The sequence below is a fragment of the Miniopterus schreibersii genome (assembly GCF_964146895.1).
Source record: "Miniopterus schreibersii genome assembly, chromosome: 14".
Lineage (NCBI taxonomy): Eukaryota > Metazoa > Chordata > Mammalia > Chiroptera > Miniopteridae > Miniopterus > Miniopterus schreibersii.
In genome coordinates, this window is record NC_138114.1 from 36047420 (window position 1) to 36073668 (window position 26249).

At 48.7% G+C, this 26249-nt stretch overlaps 1 protein-coding gene across 31 annotated transcripts in view; it reads right to left on the reverse strand.

Moving 5' to 3' along the window:
- Positions 1 to 4752: 4752 nt before the first annotated feature.
- The window catches only part of SORBS1 (sorbin and SH3 domain containing 1), a 204682-nt gene continuing 183185 nt past the window's right edge, over positions 4753 to 26249 (reverse strand). For 27 of the 31 annotated variants that reach the window (XM_081157853.1, XM_081157851.1, XM_081157860.1 and 24 more), the window contains 3 exons: positions 13576 to 13634; positions 10860 to 10972; positions 4753 to 8101 (listed from right to left, as the gene is read on the reverse strand). In XM_081157853.1, coding sequence (XP_081013979.1) covers positions 8034 to 8101; positions 10860 to 10972; positions 13576 to 13634 — 240 coding nt within the window. In that variant the 3' untranslated portion in view covers positions 4753 to 8033. Of the gene's footprint in view, positions 8102 to 10859; positions 10973 to 13575; positions 13767 to 14338; positions 14399 to 24665; positions 25440 to 26249 lie in introns of all 31 variants that reach the window. The other 4 variants (XM_081157865.1, XM_081157864.1, XM_081157850.1 and 1 more) reach the window with 2 other exon arrangements.

Consider the following 26249-nt stretch of genomic DNA (forward strand, 5'->3'; position numbering starts at 1 on the left):
AGACAGTTGTAGATAAGGAGTCTGGAGCCCACAGGAGGGGCCCAGGGGAAGAGGAGCACATAGTGGATTTTTAAGACACGAGAGTGGATGAGGGCGCTGGGGACTAGGAAACCGGGCGGGCCAAGGATTGGCCTGGGGACACCAACTGCGAGACGCTGGCCTGGGAAGTGAGGAGGAACCACCCCAGGGGACTGAGAAGGAGCAGCCAGTGAGATGGAAGAAGCAGGAGAGGGTGGCACCTGGGAGCTAAGGGGGAGGGAGGAGGGAGCAGGTGGGTCAATGCTGCTGAAAGTCCGGGGTGGAGAATTGAGGCCTCGCGCGAGATTCAGTGGCAGGAAGGTCATTCGGGTCCTGAAGAGAAGGCTTTTGTCAGGATGTGGGAGCAAAATCCTGACTGGGATGGGCTCAAGAGTAAATAAGAGGACAGGAATGGGAGACAGCAAGTACAGGCGGCTCTTTTTTAAATTAATTTATTTTTATTGTTGACACTATCACAGATGTCCCCATGTTACCCCCCCCCCCCCTTTGCCCACCTCCACCCAGCTCCCCAGACAGCTCTTTGGAGGCCTTTTGCTTTCAAAGGAATGAGAGACACCAGGCAGTAGCTGGAGGGGGAACAGGATTGAGAGGTTTGCCCTTAACTGAAAAGCAAGGACTAGGCCTTCTTTGCAGGGTCATGGAAAGGTTGCTGTGTATAAGGGACGTCATTGTTTCTAGGTAAATGGGGCACTGTTGCTTGCTCTTATCCTCTCTCTGGCTTGACCCCGCTCTGGGTTAACTCTCTAACGCCCCTGGACTGACGCCTAACTCCCTCTCTGTCGCGTTTCCGTAGCAGCTCCTCCTGAGGCTCTCGTCTCCCCCTGAAGTCCCACTTTCCCGTCTCATCTGGCCTGCTCCTCCCGCACTTTTCTAGACATGCCCCCTGGTTCCATGCCAACTGCTCTGGCACGTCCCCCTCTACACAGGCCGCCTTTCCTTGGCTCCTGATGCCCTCTGTGAAGGAGCCACACTTAATTCTTTGGAAACTTTAAAAAAATGCTTAAGCCTGTTCGGTTGCAATTGGACACCAAGCTGAAGATGAGGGTACCTTCAAATCCGCAGTCATTTTGTGCGTGGGAAGCATTGTATCACAGAGGAAGGGATTTCAGGAAGATGTGTCAGCTAAGTTTTCCAGAGAGGCTCTTAATCTCACAGCATTTTGCTTCTGCTGATGGCTGAGTGAGAGTGCTGGAGGAGTGGGGTAGTCATCTCCCACCACAGACTTCATAAACTAAAGTATCACCTGGTCATCCATGATCTTATCAAGGCCTTGGGCATCTATGGGTTCATCTTAAATATTTTTGAGTATTTTCAATCTGAACCACCTTCTTGGCTAACCCATTCAATAAACTGCCTGTATCAAGTAGGAACTTAAACATTTTTTTTTTTTAAATTGATTGATTTTTGGAGAGAGAGGGAAAAGGAGAGAGAGAAACATTGATTTGTTGTTCCCCTTATTTATGCATTCATTGGTTGATTCTTGTATGTGCCCTGACTGGGGATTGAACCCACAACCTCAGTGTATCAGGACAATGCTCTAACCAACTGAGCTACCTGGCCAGGGCTCAAGTAAGAACTTATTTCATTTGTCCTAAAAGGCCTTAGCACATGTCCTTGAGGCAGGCTTAATTTCTACATGCTCAGACTTGGCAAATACACCCATGAACAACTCATCCAAAAGCTCATGACTTTGAGACACTAATCTTTGTTCCTTTTCAGAAGAGTGCTACACCCACTTCACTACATCAGCCCACTCTTCGGATGGACGTCCTGCTCCGTCGAGTTCTCAGGACCTCGGCCAGTAGAGCTTTAGGACGTAGCCTGCATTCAGCTGCACTCAAGTTTGTACTGCGACAGGGCAATAGTTAGTTCCACTTTTCAAAGTTTGTCACTATCACACTCAAAATCCAGTTTGCACAGTGGGCCATTGAGTTATCCATCCAGCGCCTCCTTGCCTTCCTACAGCAGTACACCCCTCCCCTGGCCTTTTCCTCTCCCCATCCCATGAGGTTCTGGTGGCGCACAATCATTTTCCACCCCCCTGCACCAAAATGCTTAGTCTATGGAAGGGTAAGTATCCATGTTGGGCCTGCCAGGTCTGGAATTGTCTTCAGGGAAGCCAAACAGGAAGGCCCTTTAGCCTAGCCTGGAGTCGGAGAACTGATGGGCCCCGCTGCCTGTTGCTGCATTCAGTAGGTGAACATGTAGCCAAACAAGACCAGCAACACCAAGAACAAGACAGATACCAACAGAAAGTTTGTGTCTGGATTCGCTCCTGCCTGAGGCTAGCTCCAGCTCCCTTCTTCAGTGATGTGACTCAAGAATGGTCAGTAGTGTTGGGTTTCTAGCACTCTTCATTGAAAAGAGCCCTCAAACCATGGAATCTTTGGCCTCAAATTACATTGTGAGAGATCCGGGACCCGAAAGAGCATGTGTTGAGAGAAAATAACAGAGCTGAGAATTCAGTGAAGACAGGAGGACAGGGAAGGGGCTGGCCAGAGAAAAGGCAGGCGAACCAAGGAGCAACATTTCATAGAAGCAGATAATGAACTAGTTTTAATTGGGTGGTGAGGAAACAGACACACTCCTGTGGACTTGGTGGGAGAATAAATTGGCGTTTTTTTGGGAAGGCAATTTGGCAGGATCTCAAGATTCTAAATGTTCCTGCTCCTTGAGCCAATAATTGTACTCAATGCAGCATTGTTTGCTGTGGTAGACAGCAGGCAAGAATTTCAAATATTTGCATCATCAATAGGGGGTTGGTTAAGTAAATTATGGAAACACGACCAGTTCTATTGTTAAGGGGATAAAAGACTATGCAAAGCATTTGTTTATAGCTGTGTGTATGTCGTATGTGCAGAGGAGAAAGCTCAGAGCACCAAGCGTTGGATAGTTGGCACTGGTGATCTCTGTGGGGGTGGCTGTATTACGGAGGATTTTCACTTTCTAGGTTAGTAGGAGCCTAGAATAATGAGATTAACCTCTGTTCTATTTCTGCTGCTGTAAGAAAATGGCAAGATGTTTCCCTTTTTGCGCTACTGTGTTCAGAGTTCTAGAATCTCTGACCCCATGGGTTCATTCATTCATTTACTGCGTTCATTTATTTATTCACTCATTTATTAGATCAATAAAGGATTGAGTGACTGAGTACTGACCATGTTAGACACTCTTATAGGTCCTGGGCATATAATAGCAAAACAGGATTTTATATGGATGGGAAATAGTGATGTTATGGAGACGCACAGAGGAGAGAAAGGGGCTAGAATGCTGGGGTGGAGACAGCGGGGTCTCATTATGTGTAAATTGGTTAGAGAAAGCCTCACCGAGAAGGCAACATAAATACCTAAAGGAAGAAATCCATGCAGCTCTGCGGGGAATGATCTTCCCGGGGGTAGCAACGCAAGGCCCTAAAGCTGAAGTGAGCTTGAGGATTTGGAGTCATAGGACTGTGTGGCTGGGAAGAGCAATGAAGAACGAAGCCACGGTAAGGGAGAAGGGCGGGGAGTGTGCCCATGGACCCGAGGCCATCCTACCACTCTGAGTGAGAAGCCACCGGGGGGTTTTGGACCAACTTTAAAATGAGTGCTCTGTTAAGACTAAATTGGAGGGTGCATGGGTGAAAGCAGGGAGGCCAGGTAGAAACTGATGATCCAGGAGAGGGAAAGCGGTGGTAGAGTGGTTGGGTTCCAAATGGATTTTGAAGGCACAGCTGATGGAGTTGTTGGATGGGACCATGAGAGAAAGTGGCGCCTGTGACTCAGGGCCCAGTACTGGGGCCAACAGACTTTGGAAAACACCCTTCTCCCAGGACTGTTTGAGGCCTAAGCCCACTGAGGGGAGGTTCAATTGAGTCACCCCAGAGGAGGCAGTGCAAACTGGTGCTTTGAGTTGAAGGAGACAGAAAAAGACAGAACCAGGGGAAAGAGGGGAGAGGTTTAGGTTTTTCTGTTCTGGACAGACCCATGCCCGTGTGCAGCTGGCCCCACCCCAGGTGGTGAGGGAGTGATCCTAGCTCTGGGATGCCAAGGGAGGCTGGATGCTTAGTGCCCAGGCCTGACATACTTGGGTTGGGAGGGGGAAGGACAGATGGCAGTTCTGCCCACCACAGCAAGGGAAGACTCATAGCCAGGTTTGATTTAGAAAAACCAAATGTAGTGTCATTTCCTGCACCCTTGTTTTGTGGAGCAAATCAAGACGCATTTTACATATTTCATAATGTTTCGCTTTTACAGGCATCTGCATTATTTTTGTAATCAGAACAAATAAAAACATATAGAAAGAATGGTGAAACGGTAGACAATAATTCAGAGGGTCGGGGGGTTAGCTTACTGAGGAAAGAATAAGCTAAGATGGTGTCTTCAAGGAGAGGGGTGGAAGCCGGCGGCAGGTGATTAATGAAAAAGGAGCCCTGGCCAGTGTGGCTCAGTTGGTTGCGCACTGCCCTGTGCACCAAAAGGTCATTGGCTCGGTTCCTGGGCGGGGCACACCCTGGGCCGCAGGCTCCATCTCCCGTATGGGGCCCATGCAGGAGGCGGCTGATCGACGTTTCGCTCTCATATTGATGTTTCTCTCCCCCCCTTCCTCTCTAAATAAATACATAAATAAATAAGAATGAAAAAGGAGAGTAAGAGACATCGAAGCAGTGAGTGTAAGTCTCCTTTGGGAAGCTTGGCAAAGGAGGAAACGATGATTGGTAAGAAATGGATGCCACGTGATTCTGAATAAAGTTTATTAAATAATATGTACAGCAAATGTAGTAATTCAACACCCCTATTCATCAAATCAACCCACTGCAATGAAGAAAAATAAACGAACAGAAGAACCTATGTCTGCTCAGGACATGCTCTCGGTGTGTAATGTAAATGGCAACGCTTTAAATTAACTGGTTATATATAATGTCAGTTATTTTTCTTTCAGAATAGAATCATTTTTGTAGTAACCTATTCTAGCAATAGGACTTAATACTACTTCAGATAAATAGAACTGCCAAAAAAAAAAAACCCAAACAAAATAAAACCAACCCACAAAACAAAAAACCTGTAACTGAGATTAGTTATCTTCTCTCCCAGAAATAATGATTATTTATTTAAAATTTTAACACTTTACAATGGCTATATTCGTGCTAAAAAATCTGCCGGTGAGTTATTTGGAATTCCTTCATTTAAATAAAAATGCAAAAAACTTCATGACTTCCTTATTTTACCCCGCTTCAGTTCAAATTTTTAAAATTATTTTTCTATACAAAGTAGGTACATGGGCTATACAAAGGTAAATATACATTATTTACAGTCCCACTTAAGCATATGATTTTTTTCTTTTACTGATCCCAGAGAGACTGCAAAAGAGAAGTAGTTTGGGGCTTGCCTTTACCCAGAAGCGTGGCTAATATATCCAAACTGCTTGCAAGGCATGCCGCCAGTTAGTTGCACTTGCTATTAATAAACCTGTATAAACATCTCAGCATAAAAATAGGTATTTTATATTACTAAAGGTCTGAAGACAAAAGAGCCATTGGAAACCTTTGTTTCTTGTTTTGTCACACATAGGAAGCTGAAGTTTGATGCAAATTTGAACACATGATTTTATTAGAGACAGGCAAATTGGTGAGGCATATCTGGGTTTCTGGAGATACACAAATGGGTGAGGCTGGCATCATATGCAAACGTGGCTTTACAAATTGGTTTTATTTTCTAGCTGTATTTAAAGAGGTGTTCAAAATTACCTACTTAATCAAGAAGCACCCCTCAAAGAACTATTAGATAAGATCATGATATTAACGGTTTGCATCTAAGAAAGACCAGGAAACACATTAGCCAATACAAGAATTACATTTCGAAATGGGTGAAATGCTGCTGGGCAAATGCACGTGCACACACACTTGCACTATATTCCCTCAGAGTCAAAACCGCAGTGCCCTGGGGAGTGGACCTTCCAAAGCAATGAGTCTTATTTAAGGAATTTCTACTCAGGAAGCTCCTCCACCCCACTTGCACCCCCACCATTAGTTCCACAATCTTTTCCCTTGGGATTAAGGCTCTTCTCTGCCCTAGTTAAAAACAAGTATCTCTGGGAAGAGGTAACACATTCCTCGATCAAGTCATTTACACTTTAATGTGAAGAAGTCAGCAAGCAAGATTTGAAGAGGACAGGGAGACAAGTGAGGGCACTGTGGCTGTCCGGTGGAGGGTGGGCAGCTGATGGGATCCTAAGATGAGTAGTGGAGGCAGAGACACTGAAGACAAACTTCACCTACTTATAAAGACTCAGACTTTGGGACAAGGGTCCTGGGCACTTCTGAGCTATAGGCAGAGGGCCAGGGTTCCTGTACACACCCCAGCACGTAGAGCTGCTACTCCTACTTGTGACCTTGGATGCGTATTTGTGGGAAGGGTGAGAGTTTGAAGACTCCGGAAATAGTTCCAAGTACTTTCAGCCATAAAGTAGCCTCAGGCAAAAGTTCTTGGGTCTTAGTTGTTCCACAGTGAGCTAATGGAGGCAGAAATATGACAATGCTCTCTAGAATCCCTCCAGGGAAAATTCATCTCTTCCCCTCTCACACCCTTCTTAGCACATATCACAGTCTCTCTTGAGTATTTGTGTGTGTGTCTGTCTCCCCAATCACCTCTGAGTCCCTGGCAGGCGGGGAATGGGCCATTTCTATCTTCCATTCTCCAAGGGGTCTAACAGAGAGGCCTATAAACATCCCTGAAGTGGACAGAACACCACTGGTGTGGCTGAACACCAGGGTGTGGTGGGGGCCGCCCCCTTGATCTGGCCTCCCGGGAGCGGCAGAATCGTTTCTCACACCCAGGGCCCCTGCATCTGCACCTCTGCTCTGAAGAGAAGCCTCGCCAGGTGCACCAGGATTCACAGCCCTGGGCCGGCTACATCCTGAGCCGCCCCTGAGCTCCTATGGGGAGTGAAAGTGGAGACGCGGTGAGTCTCTGTAAAGGCTTCCAGCACGCCCTGGCATCCAGCTTACACCAGTGTTTGTCAAATGAATCACTGAACATCACCATCCTTGGTTCTCTCTGAGAACAGGCCTATCAACCCCAAACTGTCCTGGTCAAGAACCCAGAAAAGGTCAGCAATGGCATTCTGATCAATGAAACTGCTGCCCTGAAAGGGAACGTCTGTGAAGCCAGTGATATGGGAAAGCACATAGCACGTGACCTCAGGAGCTACAAGGCTTCTTGACTTAAATCACCCAGACACACAGATTTAACTGTCTGCCTGGCCACCCGCTCCCACAAAGCAAACCTCATGTGCTTTTCCTTCTGAACCCCAGGGCGTCAATGGCAATGCTGCAGGCAGGCTGGGTGCACATGCTCGGGGCGCCTACGTTTTCCCTCCATTTCCCCACGAACCTCAGCAGGTCCAGTGAGGGGCTGTGAATTGGCAGCCCAGACTCATCTCCAGCAGTGCTGGGGGGTCAGTGGGCTCTGGAGTGGCTGCGGGTGGCTGGGGTCTGTGTGGAGCCTTTGGAGAATGGTTCGGGGTCTGCCTGGCACTCTGAAGGCCGCTTCAGGCTAAACACAGAGACCTCTTTGAGCGGGAGCTGGTCACGGGTGCAGCAGCAGGAGGCATTTCTGGCCTAACTGCTCCTGGACTGGGCTGCAGGTCAGATTACCTAAGACAGGGAGAGGAGGGGAGGGGAGGGGAGGGGAGGGGAGGGGAGGGGAGGGGAGGGGAGGGGAGGGGAGGGGAGGGGAGGGGAGGGGAGGGGAGGGCTGGAGTGGCTCCCAGAGCGGCGAAGTAAATACAGGTTTGCCTCATTCCTTTCTGCTCAGCGCGTGGTTCGGGCCTGTCTGATACACGGTAAGCTTAGACAGGCTTGGGTTTTAAACACAACACACTTCCCTGTCCCTCTCTTTTGCTTCATACTTTATCCACTGTATTACTTTTCCTACTGACTCAACTTTTAAATAAAGAGACCAGTTCATGAATTATGCTTCATCTTCCAATAAAAATCATCTCTGCGGTTCTCAGTCTTCTTATAGATACAAAGGCTTTACATAGTTGCCTGGGAAAGTACCAAACTGCCTCGTCCTTCTTGAAGTACCTATAAAAAAACACATATACACACAATGAGAAGACTCACCCGCCTGTGTGAGTTCAAAGAGAGCTCTGACCAGCAACCCGGCAGCTTGCAGCATGGTATAGTTTCCAAAGCACTTTCCCTTATCTTATCTCATTGAGGCTCAAAATAATGCTGGGTGGTAAGCGAGGCAGGCATTTTTAATACTCCTGCTTTTTTCTGTTCAAATGAGTTTTTTTTCAGAGAGCTTAAGTGACACTGCTGAGGGCCCACAGCTTGGTGAGCACTGGAGGCAAACTTTGAACCCAGGCCCTCTGACTCCCAGCCGCTGCTCTTACCAATACTTCTCCGTTTTGGAAGACTGAGCACATCTATCCAGCACAAGATACCAGGGATTTAGAATTTCTAAACTGCAGGATTTCTGAAAGTCCACTGGATATGACCACACATCAAGAGGAAATTCCTCTCCTAAGCCCGCCTAAGCCCCCAACTGACTCCATATCTTTGCTACCCTTATTAAGCTATTTGGGAACAAAGCCCTTCCTGACCTGTTCCAGATTCAGAACTGCTGGATCCTTAGTTCAGTTCCTGCCCTTGGGGTTCCCCCTCTAGAGCAGGCACCGTGTGTGTGTGTGTGTGTGTGTGTGTGTGTGTGTGTGGTGCCATCATTACCCTCTCATTAGCAGACACAATTTGATCACTGCTTCCTTTTCCCAGTTGGCTTGGATACGGCCTCAGAATCCTGCTGAACGCATTTCCAGCAGCCACTACCAGTGGGTTGGAGCCGTTGCCTGAAGCGAAACTTCTCAGATAAAAGAATGTGCCAGAGCCACTATCTGAACCCCGAGGGGGGATGGTGAAGGAGGGCGCAGAGAGCTGAGATGGCAGGGCCCAGAGATGTGCTCAGAGAGCCGGTTAGCACCTTTCCTTATGGACAAGAAGGACGAGCTCCGCTGGGATACTTTACTCCTAGTCTCAATATTAGGTTACTTTTCGAAGTGTTTGAGGAATCGAAGAATCTGAAATATTTCCTTTACCAAGCTGCCGGGATGCTCCGTTAGAGAACTGGTGCCCCTTACCCCACCCCAAGTTCTCGTAAAAACTATAAATGCTCCTGGGAGAGGTTAACAGCTAATATGCACTAGAGCTGTGCTTTCATATGACAGCCACACGTGTCTACTGAGCCCCTGAAACACGGCTCTTCTGAACCGAGCTGCCTGGGACTGCAAACGCGCATCGGATTCCTAAGACTCAGCAGGAAAAGAAGAATGTGAAATATCTCACAGTTTGTTTTTTTAATACTGATTGCATGTTCAAATGATAATATTTTGAATGCACTGGGTTTAATAAAATGTATTAAAATTAATTTCACTGGTTTCATTTTACTTTTTCAACATGGTTTCCAGGAAACCTGAAATTTCGTGCATGGCTTTGGGTTTCTACTGCACTGCACTAGAGCAGCGATTCTCAACCTTTTTCATCCCATGGCGCACAGACACGAATCACTAAAATTCTGCAGCACACCAAATATGTATTTTTTTACTGATCTGACAAAAAAAAAAAAGGTATAATTTTGACTCATTCACACCAGATGGCTATTGTTGTGTTGGCTGTTGTCATTTTTTACTTGACAATCTAAGGGAAAAGGGGTCAGTGCCCCTGACTAAATAGTCAGGTACTGCATTTTTTAAAATTTCCTGTGGCACAAGTTGGAAATCGCTGCACTGGAGTGTCGCTGCCTCTCAGACCTGACTTCCCTCTGAACACAACTCAAGGTGGCGAGGGCTGCAGGCTCTGGGGGCCTTTGGAGGACGGGGCAGCTCTCTAAGAGCCTGGCGAGGCCACGGCAGTTCTTTCTGGCCTCCCGTGTGTGCAGAGGCCTGCTGTTCTCACTACCCCAGCCCTCACATTACTTTGCTTTAGCAAAGCTTTTCCAGGGATCAGGAGAGAGCTAGTCTTTGGAGAGAAGATAAAGGTAAAGCCATTTGTACAAGGGGAAAACTGAAGCAAAGAGGCGTCAGTGACTCCCAACGTCATGTTCATACCTGAGCAGAAAGAACAGAGGCCTGGGGAGAGATGGCCTGGGTTCAAATACTGGCCCCACTATTTGCGACCTGGGTGACCTTGGACTAGTTACTTAATCTCTTTGGGCCTCAGTTTTTTAATCTGTGAAATGAAGATAATTCTTGGATTTTGGGCTGTTTGTTGAAAGGATGTCAATAAGAAAGTACATCAAGCAAGTGTCTGCTTTGTAACAGAATCTCAATAACGTTCCTCTTTCTCTCCCCCATTTTATAAAGGCGAATCCTCTGTTTTAATTAATTAGGTTGCTTTGATTAAAGTTATTAGAAGGCTGGAATAAATAAGATCTTTAGATCTTATGCTTGAGTCTACACATATGCTTGAGTTTCATGGTAGAGACCAAGGCTCAGTCAAATTTTCTTGTGTTGTTTCATAAAAGTTAAAAAAAAATAAAATTTCCAAATGTAAAACAGATACATGTACAATAGAAATACAAACAGAATTTAATTAATGGATTTGACAAGTGCCCCTCCCCTGCACTTGATGTTGGCATATTTGGTCTTTAGGTCCAAAGTTAATTACTGCCATCCACACAGTCCCGAGAGCAAACACAAACTGGCGGCCCCGCACTCCTCACGGTGGCACAGGAGCTGAGGAGGCTCTTCTTTCTGTGCAGAGAATACTGCCTTTTGCAGGTTCACCACTCCTACTTGTTCCTTCAAAACACAGCTAGTAAGAAAGACGGGGCGAGACCACTTACCAACAAACCATCCATCGTCACACTTTTCCATGACATCGACAATGTCTCCGTCTCGGAGTTCCAATTCGTCATCGTTCTGTGGAACATAGCTATATAACGCTTGGTAGCTAAATCTGTAAATGGGAAGAATGAGTAGTAAGCGACTGATAGGTTACTTAGGTCCAGAGACAGATACTATATTCTGGTCATTTACACTGGAGAGCCTAAGACAATTGTCATATATTATAAAATTGTCATATTTAAATGAAAACATATATATTCCAATTGCCCCACCGTTCAGCAAAACTACCTTGAGTTTCTTAATACACCAACAGGCATTTCATTCGTTGCTTTTGAGTATGGATGTAATTTTCCTGTAACTCTTGAAAGCTTTTTTCCTGTCCCAGCGATTTGGGGGTTAACATTTTTATTTACGTGGTAGTTGGCCTAAGGCAGTTCGGTGTGTGGGGCTCTGCTTGTTCTAACAGCCACTGGAGAAAGCTGGCATGTGGTGAAATCTGGCATCTGCTTTGGCAACAAGGAAAAGCTTTGTTTTCTTTATTTCTTTGATGAATACTTAAGGAGAGTCCACCAGTTCACATTCTGTTTACTCACTATTTTGAAACACAACAGTAGCAGGCAAAACTCTGCAAATGAGCCAAACATCTACCATTTCCAGTGGATGCCCATGATCTCCAGTGTGTGGGCAAGACAGACTAGACACAAGTAAGCGGAGCAAGTTCCCAGAAACCAGAGGTTCGTTCTCCTCTGTAAAAACCAAAGGGACAGTTTAATTTTATATATTTATCCAAATGTATTGATATTTTGGTGGACGGATCTGTCTGCCAGAGGAAGGTCTCTAAAGAGGAATTAAGCGAGGCAGACAGATTTCTGGCTGGCAGATGAACACACTTTGACATTTCTGTATTTGCCTGCTGTCTCCTGCCCAACGTGGACTCCTCGGGACGCCTGGTCCCCTTCACTTCCACTTGGCCGCTTTGCTCGGCTCAGCTCTGGAAAGTAACTCCTGAATCTGCTTCTGCTCTTACTCCCAGATGATGGAGACTGGCTGGAGAGAGTCCCATGACCTTGCCGCTTGGGTCACCCAGTCAGCTGATTTTGGGTGGGCCTCATGTTGCTCAGGACACGGTCCCACTGAGTCTCCCCCACCTCCTCTGCCTCTTCTGGTACGGAGGGCTCTTCTCTCTGCCCCCATTAGGTCTCTACCTCCTCCCTCCTGTCTCTGTTCCCAGGTGTAAGGAAGGTCTCTTCTGGCCACACTGAACTCCCTTCCTGGCTATTAACTTGTCTTTTCTCTTACATCCTCGACTCTGTCAATCCCTTTTCCTCTGGTACAAATTGTACTTAAGTCTCTGCATCCTAAAAATAGGTTACTGTACATTTCCAGCACTGGAAGGCACAACTGCGACTTTTCCACTACAGTTGTAATATCCCCCTGCTGAATTCTACATCCAATAATATCTTCTGTTTGGACTATCACTTCCTTTCCAGCATCTTGAAATTTTCGGTTGGTATCAGTAACTTGAATCCCTGTGTCTGCTACTCCCTCAGCCTGGAGCCCTTTCACCCACCAGCACACCGACTCGTCAACCCTTTCCAAGGTGGCGTCCGCTTCCACCTCTCTAACGCTGCTGTCTCCGAGGTCACCAATGGCTTTTCCCAGTTGCCAAAGAGAACACCTGGAGGACACTTCTCATTTCCTACCCTCCTTGGCCTCAATCACGCAGAAGGCACCACTGACCGAACACACTTGCTCCACTCTGCTCAAGTGATTGCTCCCAGACCCTCTCCCGAGTCTCCTGCGGCCCCTCTGTTGCCTTAAAAGTTGTTCTCAAAGAACCTACCCTCATTTCCCTTCTACCCTGAATCTCCTTGTGTAACCTTGCTTGTGTCCAAGGTCACAAAACACCCACTCTGTCCTAGCCCAGGCCCTCATCACTTCCTGCCTGGATTAATATCTCCTAGCCAATATCTTCATCCCTCGTCTCTGAAATCCACCTTCTACTCCATTACCAGAGTTATCTCCCTAAAACAAAATATAACCAACATACTCATTTCAAAACCCTCTAGTGGCTCCTGAGCGTCTGCAGAATGAAATCCAAACATTTCAATCGCATTATGGATTCTACAATCTGGTCCCAACCTACTTCTTGAGCTCTGTCTCTGTTTCCTCCGTGAACTGTATCCTGTGGCCACATGGGCATCTTTGAAGTTGTCCAAACCCTCCACCTTTGCCCATGTAGCTTCCTCCGCTGGGAAGACCGCTGCTCTAGCTCTCAAGTTCAATCTGTCTTTCAGTGCTTATGCCAAGTCCCTTGCTTCTGAGAATGGAATTTACTCCTCTGTGCTTAAAACATAGGAGATAGCCAATACTTCTGTTTAATGAAGGGGTCAACGCTATTCACTAAGCTCTAGTCAGAATTAACCTTCCTTCCTCTGTATTCCCACAACAAAAGGAATGGGGCCATCAGCACAGCTCTCACTTGCCCTTGGAGAGCGGGTCATGCTTTACCTGTCCCTCTCCCGTAGCCCATGACCCCCTCCATTACCCTCACCTGTTCTCACATCGGCTGATGGAAAACACGGAATTCTCAGGCGAGCCGGAGTGAGTCCTTCACTCCCCCACACGGCTGCCCCCACAGCCAGTCAGCGACCCGCTTTCGGAGCCCAACAGTCTACAAAAGCATGAGAAATGAAGTCTGCCAAGCGTACTTACAAATCTTGTGAGGCTTGGCTCCTGTCTGGGGTGACTCTTCGCTGCTGGGCTTGAGGTTGCTGAGAAATGATTAAAGATGATTTATTGTCAGAAGGGGGTACCTTGTGATGAAAGTCAAGGGGATGAGAGACAGTGCTGCAGTAATGAACAGACTTTTCGGCAATGTTTATGATCTCATTGCAAACTGCTTCCTGTGAGGTGGCCCCGAGATATCCAGAAACCCCATAAAACAGTCAACGTGGGGACAAAAAAAAAAAAGAAAGAGAGGAAGAGATGTAACATTCCAGACGAAGCACATAAGTCCAGGGAAACAACAGAGTTGAAGATCCAGGTTAAAAAAATAGATATTCCAGGAGTGAAGTGCAGGAGGGATCCAGGCGTAAGCATGGAAAAACAGGTAAGATACAGAATTTGGAATTTAGTATGAATATTAAAAAAAAAAAAGGTAGCAGCATAAAAGCCTGTAATTAGTGAGCAACTGTTACAAACAGAATAATTTCAGGACAGAAATGCAAGTATGTATCCCCAGTCATGCACTAACACATTAAGTTAACCCCACATGGAGGCAGAGGAGAAAGTGTCTCTAAATTCCTCCGCTCTTTGGAGAGGGAAAGGGGTGGCCTAACATCTCTCTACAGCAATAGCCACGTAATTCGTAAATAATGGCTCTGAGAGTTAACCAGGCAGTACTTCAGTCTAGACTCTAGAAGTCAGTAAGGATTCTCTTTAGAAAAGCTACAGTCTTATTCAACAGGCATCTTACCACATAGCTCTTTTCAGATTCTGTGAGATCAGGTCCTGCTCTCAATGAATGATGAGAAGGCTGTGATCACCAAGCAAATTATAAGGGAGACATTTTAGCAGATGTCACATTGGAAAGAATTCAAAATAAAAGCGTGAGCAAATACATGTACCACACCATCACACTTGATGACACCGGACACTCGCGGCTGTGGCCACCGAGTTTCCACGACAACACGGTGGGTGCACAGGAGAAGATGCGATGTACAGAGTTAGAAGCAAGTACCCAGGCAATGAAATGGGAGGCTGGAGACATGGCTGCGGTGAGGTGAGAAGGAACAACACAGGGTCCCCGGAGCGTCAGGAGAGACACGGAAGGCTGCCTGAAGGACACTACGTCCCTCCGCAACCACACACTCGGTCCCCTCGCTCTCAGCTGCCCAGCATCTACGGATGGGCTGCTGGACCAAAAGCCAGGTTCAGTTATCTTGTCAACTGGAAGCCTCCGCTGGCAAAGCTGGCTCGTGAAACTACCAGGTATGCCACACCCCAGGGCTCATAAACACTGAAGAGGAGCGACGCTTTTGCAAAGCTCCTCGGTAATGCTTGAAGTATCGAACAAGACTGTTCCCCTGGAAAGATCTGCACATGACACTCCAGCTCGGTCTGAGAGGAGCTGAGTCGTCTCATAGAGCAGAGCTGGCTTCCAGAAATAGGTGTGTAGAAGTGAAACCATCACTCATCTGCTGACATGGAAACACAGGCGTGATCATGGCCAAGCACCCATCTCTAAAGTGGGTCTCCCACAGTAGAGGCCAGGCCTGCACCAGAAGGGTGTCTGAAATCATTTCCCTCTAAAAGCATTCAATTCCAAGCTCTAGGAAGCCTCCCTAAATAAATATTTGAAGAGCCATCCTTGGAGAAACCCTCCAGGCAACCTATCATCATAGCAATGAGCCTCCGCACCTCCACGGCCATCGAGAAGGCACTCAGAGATCTCTTGTGTATAACTCACTTGTTTCAGAGAGGCCCAGGGAGGGTGAGGGCCTCCCAGAGGTCACACAGAGAGTGAGTGGTACACTTGTTTCCTGGTGTCATCCAGTGTCCCTTTCATCCTCGGACCATTTCCCATATTGTCAAGTGTGTTCACTGCCCTTATCTTCACTGAGTCCCATAGAAACCCTGGAGACAGGCAGGTCAGGGTTATCAACCGTTTTCTTTTAGAACCCAGGAAGCTGATCTCGGAGGGGTTTCGAGCATCCCCAATGCCGCCGAGCTAGGGAGGGGTAACGCCATCGCCTCCTGTTCATCGCCACTGTGAATGACCTCGCCCTTTAGCACACATGCCCTGCAGGACCCATGTCCACCCCAGACACCACTTCCACGCTCTTGACCTGTTGCGAAACCTCTTCAAGTTCTCCAAACCCCGTCCAAACTGCAATCACTTATCCAGTCCCCCTGGACTCTGGCAGGAGTGAAGGAAGAGACAGAACTGAAAGAGGACATTTCGAGCTCCTTCTCCAATGCCTCAGGACCTGCAGCCTTTGGCAGGAGACCAGGAGCTGACCCAGCACAGCCCCACTCACCACCTATCTAGCCTCTGGATCAAGGCTTCTGTGTAACAAAGGAAAGTGATGACATTTCCAAGTACCTACTCTGTGGGCTTTCACGAGGCAGAATAATGAAACTGATTCTGGGCACCCCGAGTGGGTGACACCTCCAGGCAGATTCTGACGCGAGAGGGGGAAATTTCTATAAGAGCTGCCCCGCAATAGAAGGGGCTGCCTCGAGAGGAAGCGAGCTGCCTGCCCAGCAGCTGTCCCAGCCGAGGCTGCCCGGACAATCGCTAGTTGGGGTACTGTGGGGTAGTGGTTCTCAGACTTTAGTATACGCTGGTACCCGCTGGGATCCTGTTCAGTGCAGGACCCCCCACGGCACATCTGGGGTGTGTGTTGAGACTGCTGGTCCACAGGCTGCAGAGGACCTAAGACTCTTTGTGCCAAGACTGATATGGGTCACACCTCATAAAAATAAAAGTTCTCATACAAATAAAAATATTTCCAAACTCCAGCTGGGGGCCTGATGACCTGAGGTCAAATGCAGAACAAAGAGAGAATGTGGACAATCTCTTGACAGAATCTGCACAGTTTACAGAAACCCCCAGCATCTTTCAATCAACTTAATCCCAAGTGGTGACTGGAATTGATCATTTAGCAAATATTTGGCACATACGAGGCCTGGCGAATCAGACAGAGAAAGAAGGACTGATATTCTACTATCCCTTTCTTTTATGAAGCACTTAAAAAAAGCAGCTTTTAAAGCATATGTAAGTCTATTTCCTCCTCTGACTCTTGTACTAACCCGTTGACCTGGGGAGGGCAGAAAAATGAAATGTTAAGGCTCAGGGAAGTCTGAAAACTTGCACAAGGTGGCAAAGCCACCGAGTCCTGGGCCTCTCAGTGTCTGATCTCCATGTGCCACCCCCTCGAGTCATGACGGGACAGCTGGCATCACCAGGACAGCAACGCCAGCTGAGAACAGCAGTGTACCTTCTCTTCCTGATTAGCTTTCCATCTGTAAAGGGTTCAACGTGCACTAACAGACATCGTCCAATCATTAGCTCCAGGGTCCCCAGTACCGAAAGGGACACTGTTGGCCCTGCCTTCATCGGTTTCATATTCTATCCAAACCTTCACATCGGGACACACTTATCACCTGGACAAACTTAACTCATCTCTGAGAAGTGAGGACGACTTGGTTCCTTAATACATATGGAAAAATGTAGGAAGAAGGCAAGATAAATATTTATCCTATTAGTGAGAGAGAAGGCAAGTAAACATTTACCCTACTAGTTAAGATTCAATTCTCCCTTTTGGAAATGCTTTCCTTAGACTTAAATCAAGCATCTCATATAACTGAAACATAAACAAGTCTTTTGGGGGGTGTACGCCATGGGGTGGACCCTCAGTGGAGATGGAAACTGTTAGCACCCGTCACGGGGTTTCACCCTTTGCTTTGAAGGCTGCTCACCCCCAGATTTTTCTTCCTCTGGGCATAAGTTTTCCTTTCCCTGGCCCCACTTTCTAACTGTATACAGCTTTATATGTCTCTTCCTCCGAATCAGTGCTGTCCAATACGGTCACCAGTAGCCACGTGTATCTACTGAACACTTTCGATGTGGCCAGAATAAAATGTGCTGTAAATGTAGAAATATACACTGGATTTCAAAAATGTAGTGCAAAATAAAGAATGTAAAACATCTCAGTAATTCTTATACTGACTGTATGTTAAAATGATACTACTTTGATATATTGGGTTAAATAAAGTATATTATTAAAATTAATTTCACCTGTTCCATTTACTACCAGAAAATTTACAATGACTCATGTAGCTCACAGTATGTTCCCACTGGACAGCGTTGCTCCCGTCCCCAGTCCTCATTGTCTGCCCTTATTTAAGTCTAAAAGTAGATACAAATTCTCACCAGGACGTCCTCCAGGGTTAAGAATAAAGAGGGTGTTAGCTCATGCTAAGTACATTTGGGATTCTTGGAGATGCAATGAAGGCTTAGTAACTGGCAAACACGTACACTGCATTCCCTCCCCTGCCCCATCAACAGCAAACAGGCGATAGCTGCGGATGCAGAAACTGCTTTGCGTCCATATTTGCAAACATACACACCAAGCAACCTCTTAGCCTGAAGTGCTTCATTCTTCCAAATGAGCAACCCTGCTCGCGTCCTTGCTCTGTGGCCCTGTTGCCCTTCTATCTTCAGTTCACAGAAGTCCCTCAGAAATCTGATGCTAGCCTCCCTGGGACTGCTAATCCTTCTGGATCCACAGAACAGCTGGTGCTGCTATGGAGGACTACGCACCCTCTCCCAGCTTTGGGTGTGTGCCAAAGCCCAGAAGCCCAAAATAACTGTCTGCAGGCTAAGCAACAGCAGGAAGTCCTGGAGATGTGGCCAGGACAGAGAAACTCACCAACGTAGCCCCGAACCCTCCTATAAATACTTGCTCTCCTAACTTGCCCAGCCCCTCGGAGAAGGCACTCTCCTCAGCTCACATCCCATACCTTCCCATCTCCTTAGACTCCACCCCACTTTTCTGGTGACCTCCCTGGCCTCCCATTTGGACACTGGACTGGGGGTGAGAAAATCTGGCTTCCAGGCCAGGCTCTGATACTAATTTGTCTTTTGAGCAAAATGCTTAACTTCTTTGGATTTCAAGTTCTTAGTGAAATCAGAGGATTGGACAAGATTTACATAAATGTCCTCTTGGCTCTAATGTTCTGCGATTGGAGTGTGAGCACCCTATGAATCGAGACTGGGACTGGGCAGGGTTGACCTGGCTGAAGGGAGACAGCACTCCACTCACTGCCCACTGAAGACTGGGTGGAGGGCTTTGGACAGTACCCCCCAGATGCAGAAGGGAGGTCTGGCAGTGTGGGGGGTAAGGGGCTCCGCCGATTGGCAAACTCTGCCAGAGGAGTAGGAGGACACAAACGATTTGGGTTCCTGGGTTTGGGCTCTAGGAAATGTGCATAAGGGCCTCCAGGCTCCGACTCCATTGAGTTCTCTTGGGTTTATTGAGAAAAACCACCCAGCTTAAATATAAAACCAGTGACAACCAATTAGTTCAACTGCTTACCACCCAGACTTAATCTCCGTGCAGATTCCTCCACAGATTACACATTAGCTCTGCTGTAATTCAGACCTGACTACAACACATGCTCGGCCACCTCTCCGAGTCTGGAGCGCAGACTTCTGCTTCCTTCCTAAAACAAGCGCAAGAGTGATGGCAGATGGTGTTCAAGGTGAGGAAACCAGCCGCTCGCCCAGACGGCTGGGCACTCAGGCGCGGGGGGCAGGGGAGGCGCAAGTCGGCGGGTGCAAGCTCCGGATTTCTAACTCCTGGACCTATGCACCCCAAGTGCAAGGATTCGCCCGTCACCCACTCTCTCCTCCTTCCTTCCCATCTGCCTCTCTTGGGTGGCATGGCGTAAAGGGGAGAAAGTAAACTACCTTTGCTTCTTTCCTATCACGTCAGTGCCACACAACAGGTATTTACTGAGTTCTAACTGCATGCTCCGGCTAGGTGCCTTCGCCTCCGTCACATCTCATTTAATTCTCACAATAAGTCAATAAGGTGGTCACCATGTACCTCATGTTACAAAACTAAGACCCAATATGTCTGAGCTGGGAACCTGAAGAGCCAGGATTTGAACCCCCGTCTCTCTGACTCCAAGTCCCACCCGTTCCACTACACCCTGATCTCTGGCGTTAGGGGGTCTACTATCTGCCATTTCTCCTGACACGTCTGAGGTGTGGGTACTTCAATGCTGGGGCTTAGTTCCCCACCTCAGACGCTGAGATGCCGGTTATTTTTGTAAGAACTGCAGCCAACGTCTCTCCCCATCCTGTGACATGTTAAATACCATTGGCACTTACTTAGAGATTTCCCTTCTGAGTGAGCTAAAGGGAAATGTTTCCCATTCTTAGTTGGGTGTCTTAACATTTTTAATTTCCTTATGGTTCTTGCAAAGTGCATCACAAGCTTTCCCTTCTAGCTCTGATGTCCATATTCAGAAGGCCTACGCCTTTGTTTTTATCTTCCTGGAACTAAACTAGTTTCCACATGGTAAGGGATATTCCCCCTAAGTCACCAAGACATGTCTTTCTGTCGTCAGTTGAGGAGCTTTCCTTCCTCTCCTTTCTCCAGGCTATAGAGCAGCTTGTTCTTGCACTTCTCAGACAGATGCTTTGAGGATACATAGCTTTCCTGAATATTTTTATTTTTAAACGTCACACCTTCAGATTTTACTGTCTGACTGTCTTCCTTCCCTTTAGGAATCAAACTGACATCACAAAAGTGTGTCACTTTCCTCAGGCCTCAGCTTTCTCATCTCATGAAAGTCAAACAGACTAGGGGCTCTTAATCTGGGGCCCATGAGCTCTCAGGTGGACTCAAGGGTGACTCTCCTGAGACTTCATGCAGATCGTAGATGCTGGCGGAGAGCCCCTGGCTGACCTCAGATTCCCAAAGGTTCCTCGGTCCAGAAGAAGTTACGAGTCACTGGAGTAGGTGATCTTTAAAGGTCCTTTTTAATTAAGAAATTCCGAGAGGCTCTCACTAATTGTAAGGCTGGATGCCAGTCAGCAAACAGTGCCTCTGTCTTGGGAAGCTCAGCAAATATTTGGGGATGCTAATGAAGATTTCTAAGGTGACCCACCCCTTTACTCTCTCGACTGATTGTTCTAAACTTGCTTGGCCAAAATCATGCCTCCCAAAATCCGAGAACTTGGTTGATGATTCTTAACTCTTGGGCCTTTTGTATATGTTTTTGTCCCAATTTGTCCTTCAAATAATAAAAGGAAAAATGTTCACTTTCCAATTGAGAAGGCCCACAGGTCTATAATAAACGTCATACTTTGTATTTGGTCTTGTTTCTCCTTTTGACTGAAATTCACACAGGGTTTTTCACTTAACAAGAATATCAAAGATAGAAGGAACCCTAGTTCTTGTCTGAATGCTTTGTTAACGGACTGGGGAGCTGCCAGAGAGGGGAAGTGACTCATCCAAAGACACACACAGGCTGATGGAGCTGGAGCTGGAGCCCGGCATCCTGTCCACACATCACTCTTCCCACTAGACCCCGATTTCTCCCAGACACTCTCCCCCCGCATTTGACTCTCCCCTTCTGCTGTTCAGAGATACACACACACACACACACATGTGACAGACCCTTGTGGCATCAATTTGGGAGGCTACAAAGCAATGGAAAGTCAACCCTTTCACAAGGACATCTGCAGAGTTGGGAGTGGCAGGCGGACTGGACAGGTGACTAAGGGGAAGGAAAGCAGCAAAGTAGGGACTGAGCACCAAAAATGGAAGTTTGGCAACCAAGTCCCAGGGTCACGTGGCTGTGAGGAAGCTGACTAGACATTGTTAGGAGGGGCTGACGAATGCCCACTCCATGCTCTGCTCCACACCACCGCTTCCTACCCTCCTGTATGCCCCCCAGGGCTCCCCCCGCACAGGAGCTCCCCACTCCCTGGACCCCCCCACAGCCTCACCTCTGGGCTGTGGCTGGGCTACCCGCTCGCCTTGAATGCCACCCTCCTGCTGTCTGCCTATCACAAAACTCCCTGTTCTTTAAGCCCCAGGTGAAAAACTACTTTTCTTATGTAGTCTTTCCAGATGGCTCCCTTTCCCCTCCTGTTGCTTATTTGTCCCCATCTGGACTTTCAGAGTGAGCTGCTTGTGACTGTCCCCCTCGGTCTGCACTATAATTATTTGTGAACATGTCATTTCCCCTGTGGAGATCACACACTCCTTTCGTTGGGGTCAATCATTTTTTATCTTTTCTTTTACTCAACAAATATTCATTGAGTGCCTTCCATATATCAGGTGTCCTGGTCTCTCACTTTAAGGTGTTAATACTCTAACTGTGACACAGACAAGCAAAGGGGCGAATGCCACAGAGCTGAAGAAGTGCCCCCGTAGGTGAGGTGCGGGGAGCTGTGGAAGCACAAAGTCAGAGCACTTAGTCCAGTCTTGCAGGGGAGGGAGGACACTGTCAGGAAAGGCTTCCTGGAAGGACGTCTGCGTGGAGAAGTGGCAACCATCCAGGAAACTGCATAGGTGGCTTTGGAAGGTGAGGCTGGCTGCGTAAACAGCCTGGTCACACGGTGCCGCTGAGCCTGTGAAGGAGGAGAGCCTGTGCTGGGAGCAACTGGAAGAGCCCTGATGCTGTTCACCCTCTATCTCTTATAGCACTTAGTGCAGTGCCTGGAACATCCCTGACACTTGGATGGAAGAGTAAATGATCATAACATGTCAGAATGTCTGCTATTTTAAGGCTCTCGGGCAAAATCCCCTCTATGTATGTACTAGTCAGATAACTCAACCTAGCTTCCCAACAACTATAATAAACTTGAACTTTTGGTTCAGTTCCCCGAAGAAAGGAGAATATGGCCGGCACTTTCCCTGATAACACAGACTGGTCTGGAATGCATTTATCTAAATAGGTGACTCAGCCTGAGCTCACATCATCCTGACGGGCCACCAAAGAACAGTTACCACTTCAGGCCTTTCCATCTTTAGCTCTGCTACCCAGAGGGCCTCAAGAGGCAGGAAGCTTCTTTTGAAGGAACCCATTTCCCGAGTTGCCGGCTCCTGTTCCCAGGCACAGGAGGGGACAGTGAAGGGGGCTGAGAAGGAGATGTGTGGGCAGGAGCCCCTTTCACACGGCCCTCTAGCTCTCAACAGGCAGCAAGGTCTGGGCCCACAGCCTGGGTGTACCCATGGAGGAGCAGGGGAGAGGGAGAGGACCAGGAGTGGTACACTGGGGGTCTCAAGGCCCACCAAGAAAGGAAAATCAATTTTCAACAAGCCTGGAACCTGTGTTGCCAGCTCCTCCTCTCCCAACCTATGTTAGGAATCGAGACGTGTATACCCCTAGTCTCACCCAGAGCTCCGGCACCGTGCACACTTCCTGTACACGCTGCGTCCTGGAATCGGGTCGCTATGACTCACTGCTGACAATAACAAGGTCTCGGGCACCCAGACGGACTTAGAATGTTTACAGGACTGTTCCTGTGTCAGAGACATTTAATTCTGTTCCACTAGCCATTCACCACGTCTCCCCAGTGAACTATTCTTTCCTGAACTGGACACACCCTTTCTTGCTCAGGGCACACATTCCAGGGGCACCTGCCAGGCCAAGCCCTCCCCAGGTGCTGTTTCCCTCAGCCCCGCACTGGAGCTGGAGCAACAATCCTTGTTGCAGAGGCTTCCCCCGTGCCAGGCACCACGCCTCCTCATTTAATCCTCAGGGCCACCCTACGAGGGAGGGACCACCTTGCACACGAGAAAACCGTGGCTGGGAGGGTAAGTGGCTTGCTAGCGAGAGGCTAAGCCCGAGTAGTGACCACTGACCCACAATGTCCTTCCCCGCAGCACACGGTCCCCCTCTCCCAATTATTGGCTGGAGCTGGGGGTCTGGCCGCACCTGCGCTTGGGCCTCTGTGGGCTCCAGGTGCACCTCTACTGCTACAGTCCTGGCGCTGCTATGCGTGCCGGGCTCATTGGGACTCGGGCTCCTCAAGGGCAGGGATGCGATGGCCACTGTACCCTGCCCAGACGCTGGTGTCTACAGGTCTTGAGTATTTGTTGAGTGAATAAATGAAACTTTATAGGGAAACTGGGACGGTAGGTCTGAGATCAAGCATAGCCTGCTGTGGGCACTGTATACAGTAGACAGTAAATGGTTTAGAGAGACATCTTCAAGAATTCCATCTGGTTCTAAAGACATTCTAGAATGTTCTCAGTTCCAGAAGCAGCTCTAGATCACCCAAGATGGATAGCTTCCATTTACAAAATGCTGACCAGGCTCCACTCCCAACCCCTGTGCTAGCACTTCTTACACATGACTTTGTGAAATCCTCCCACCCACTCTATGAGGTAGGTGATATCATGTCCATTTTACAAATGAGGAAACTGAGGCTCAGAAAGGGGAAGTAACTCCCAAGTCACTAGACATTAGGAGGTAAACAAGCATTCGAACCTGGCTCCTTCAGAAAAGCTACCCAAAGTCTTTGACTTTTGGGTTGTTAAACAGCATAGCAAAATTAGAATCATGGTCTAATTGCCAAGTTTATCTCTCCCCAACCCCCAAATTTTTCAGCTCTCAAAACTCCCTAAGGCCACCTTGGTCCAGACTCTGAAACCTTAGTGGCTGACCCAGAGAGAAGAGGTACAGTCACCTAAAAACCTGGCATGCCCATTCAAGGACCCAAATCTGTGAGGGCCCCAGTGCTGGCCTGCATGCTCCTCCCGGACCCAAAATGCACTTGTTCATCAGTGAACAAAGGCCTGTGCACCCACACAAACACAGACAGGACAAGGACCCAACGGAGCTGAGCACGGGCAGAGCACCACGGGCTATGGAACAAAGTGTGTCGCACAAAATCAAATCACACTGAGCCAAACCCAAGCCTGGTGTTCTCAGCTGTGTTAGTCGAAGCAAACTGAGATGCTCTCTGAAGCATGAATGGGGCACGAGGAAGGCTTTCCTTCCTTCTCAGGGGCTTGTGCAGCAGGCCAGGAGGTACCCGAAGTGGGGGTAACTTTTGAATTACCTCAAGAGGTCTTCTGCCTCTGACTGTCCCAGCTCTGACACCTTAATTGAGGACCCCTCTGTTCCCTCCTGGGGAATAGTTTTGCTCCCAAGACAAGCATGTGGGTCTCACCGGCATCACGTGGCCTCAGTAGGTGGACCGTGGGCGAGACAACTGGCCCACCCTGCCACTGAGACGCCAAGGCACACAGGTCATGCTGCAGGCCTACCTGGCTCACACCACTCCGAGCAGCCTTCCTCTCAGCCTGCTCGCCACCTCTACGCGGCTCTGTCTGCTCAGCCTCCCTGCCCGGGAAAGGGCTACCCAGGGGCTGGCTGGGCCGGCTCTCCTCGGGGGCGTGGAGGTCTGAGAGTCTCTGTTCGGTGCTCAGGCACCTGACCACGTCTGAAGGTTTCAAGCAGCTCTTCTTAGAGATCGTGGGTCCACCAGGGCATCTCTCACCTGCCTCCCTCTCTGCTTTCCTCTCGTACTGTCTGCTTTCTTCTCGCCACGGCTGCCTCTGACCCTGGCTGCTAAAGGCGTTGCTAAGCTCTGAGATGACCCTGTCAGAACTCCCAAGCAGCGGCTGGGAGAAGCTGTCCTGCGGGAAACCTGGAGGTGGCTTGTGGATGCCACTGTCTCCGTTGATGTGAAGGGAGGCCTGGGCACCAGGCGCCGGGGAGTAGGCTCTGTGGGGGGCAGGGAGAGCCAGTGGGGAGACCACTGATCGTGGGGTGGAACGACCTGACCAGCTCGAATGGGGGAGGCTGAGGGACAGGGAGGGACTGGGCCTTGCCCAGAAGGCAAGGTGGTCAGTGTAATAGACAGACGCCTCTGGCAGAGGAGGCAGAGGTGGGGTCAGGGCCAGAGAACGCCTGCCAGGGACCCCCACAGTCAGAGAGATCCACTCAGAGGTGACAGCCTGCATCTCAGGGGACAGGGCTCGGTGGGGGAGAGGCAGAGATGAGGGGGCTGGCACGATGAGCTTGCTGTGACTGGGAAACTTAAAAAGAAAAGGAGAGAGAGGAAAACAAAAGAAAGAAGCACAAGGTACAGAGTCAGCATAAAGAAGGGAGGGGAACAGTTACAGGGCCGTACAGAGAGGAATGAGATGGAGGCGAAAGGGACACTCTGGTGTCCACAAAGGAAGCTGCCTGCGTAGGTCTGGAGAGAAACTGTGGGTGTGTGGGTGTGATCGTGTGCAGGTGGGGGAGATGGAAGAAGCCAGTGGCGTGGGGGTGGGAGAAAGGGTCTGTCAGGCACTGACAGGGGGTGTCGGCCTGTTTGCAGAATCACTTTCAAAGGGACTCGCCCAAAGCTCCCCGCCCTGCCCCACCCAACCACCTTTGCCACGGGAAGCCCGGACTCAGAACCCTGAGGAAAAGCCATCCTGCCACCGCCCTGGCCTCGCCTTGGGCTCTTATTCTCTCCAAGGCACTCAGCAGAGCCTTCCAGAGAGGAGTATGAGCAGTGTAGTCAGTTTTATAATCTCGCTTGGCTATGGTCAGGCAAAAAATCTAGTTGAGTTCCCCACATTACAAAGTAGAAAGCCTGCACCAATCTCACACCTGTCCCCAAAGGATCACAGGATATGGACCCTGCTGGAGAGGGAGCCTGCCAATACCCATCTCCTGTGGTCAGCGATGGGCTGTTAGGAGAGGAGGACATGATGAGAGCAGAGAAGACGGGCACAGTCCGACTGTCACCCTGGGTTCCGGGCCTGCTCTCCTTCCCTGGCCATCCTCCCGACACCCCATAGTGGCAGCAGGGTCAGCCTCTGGCAGGAAGTCACCCACTATGCCTTGCCTGAGCC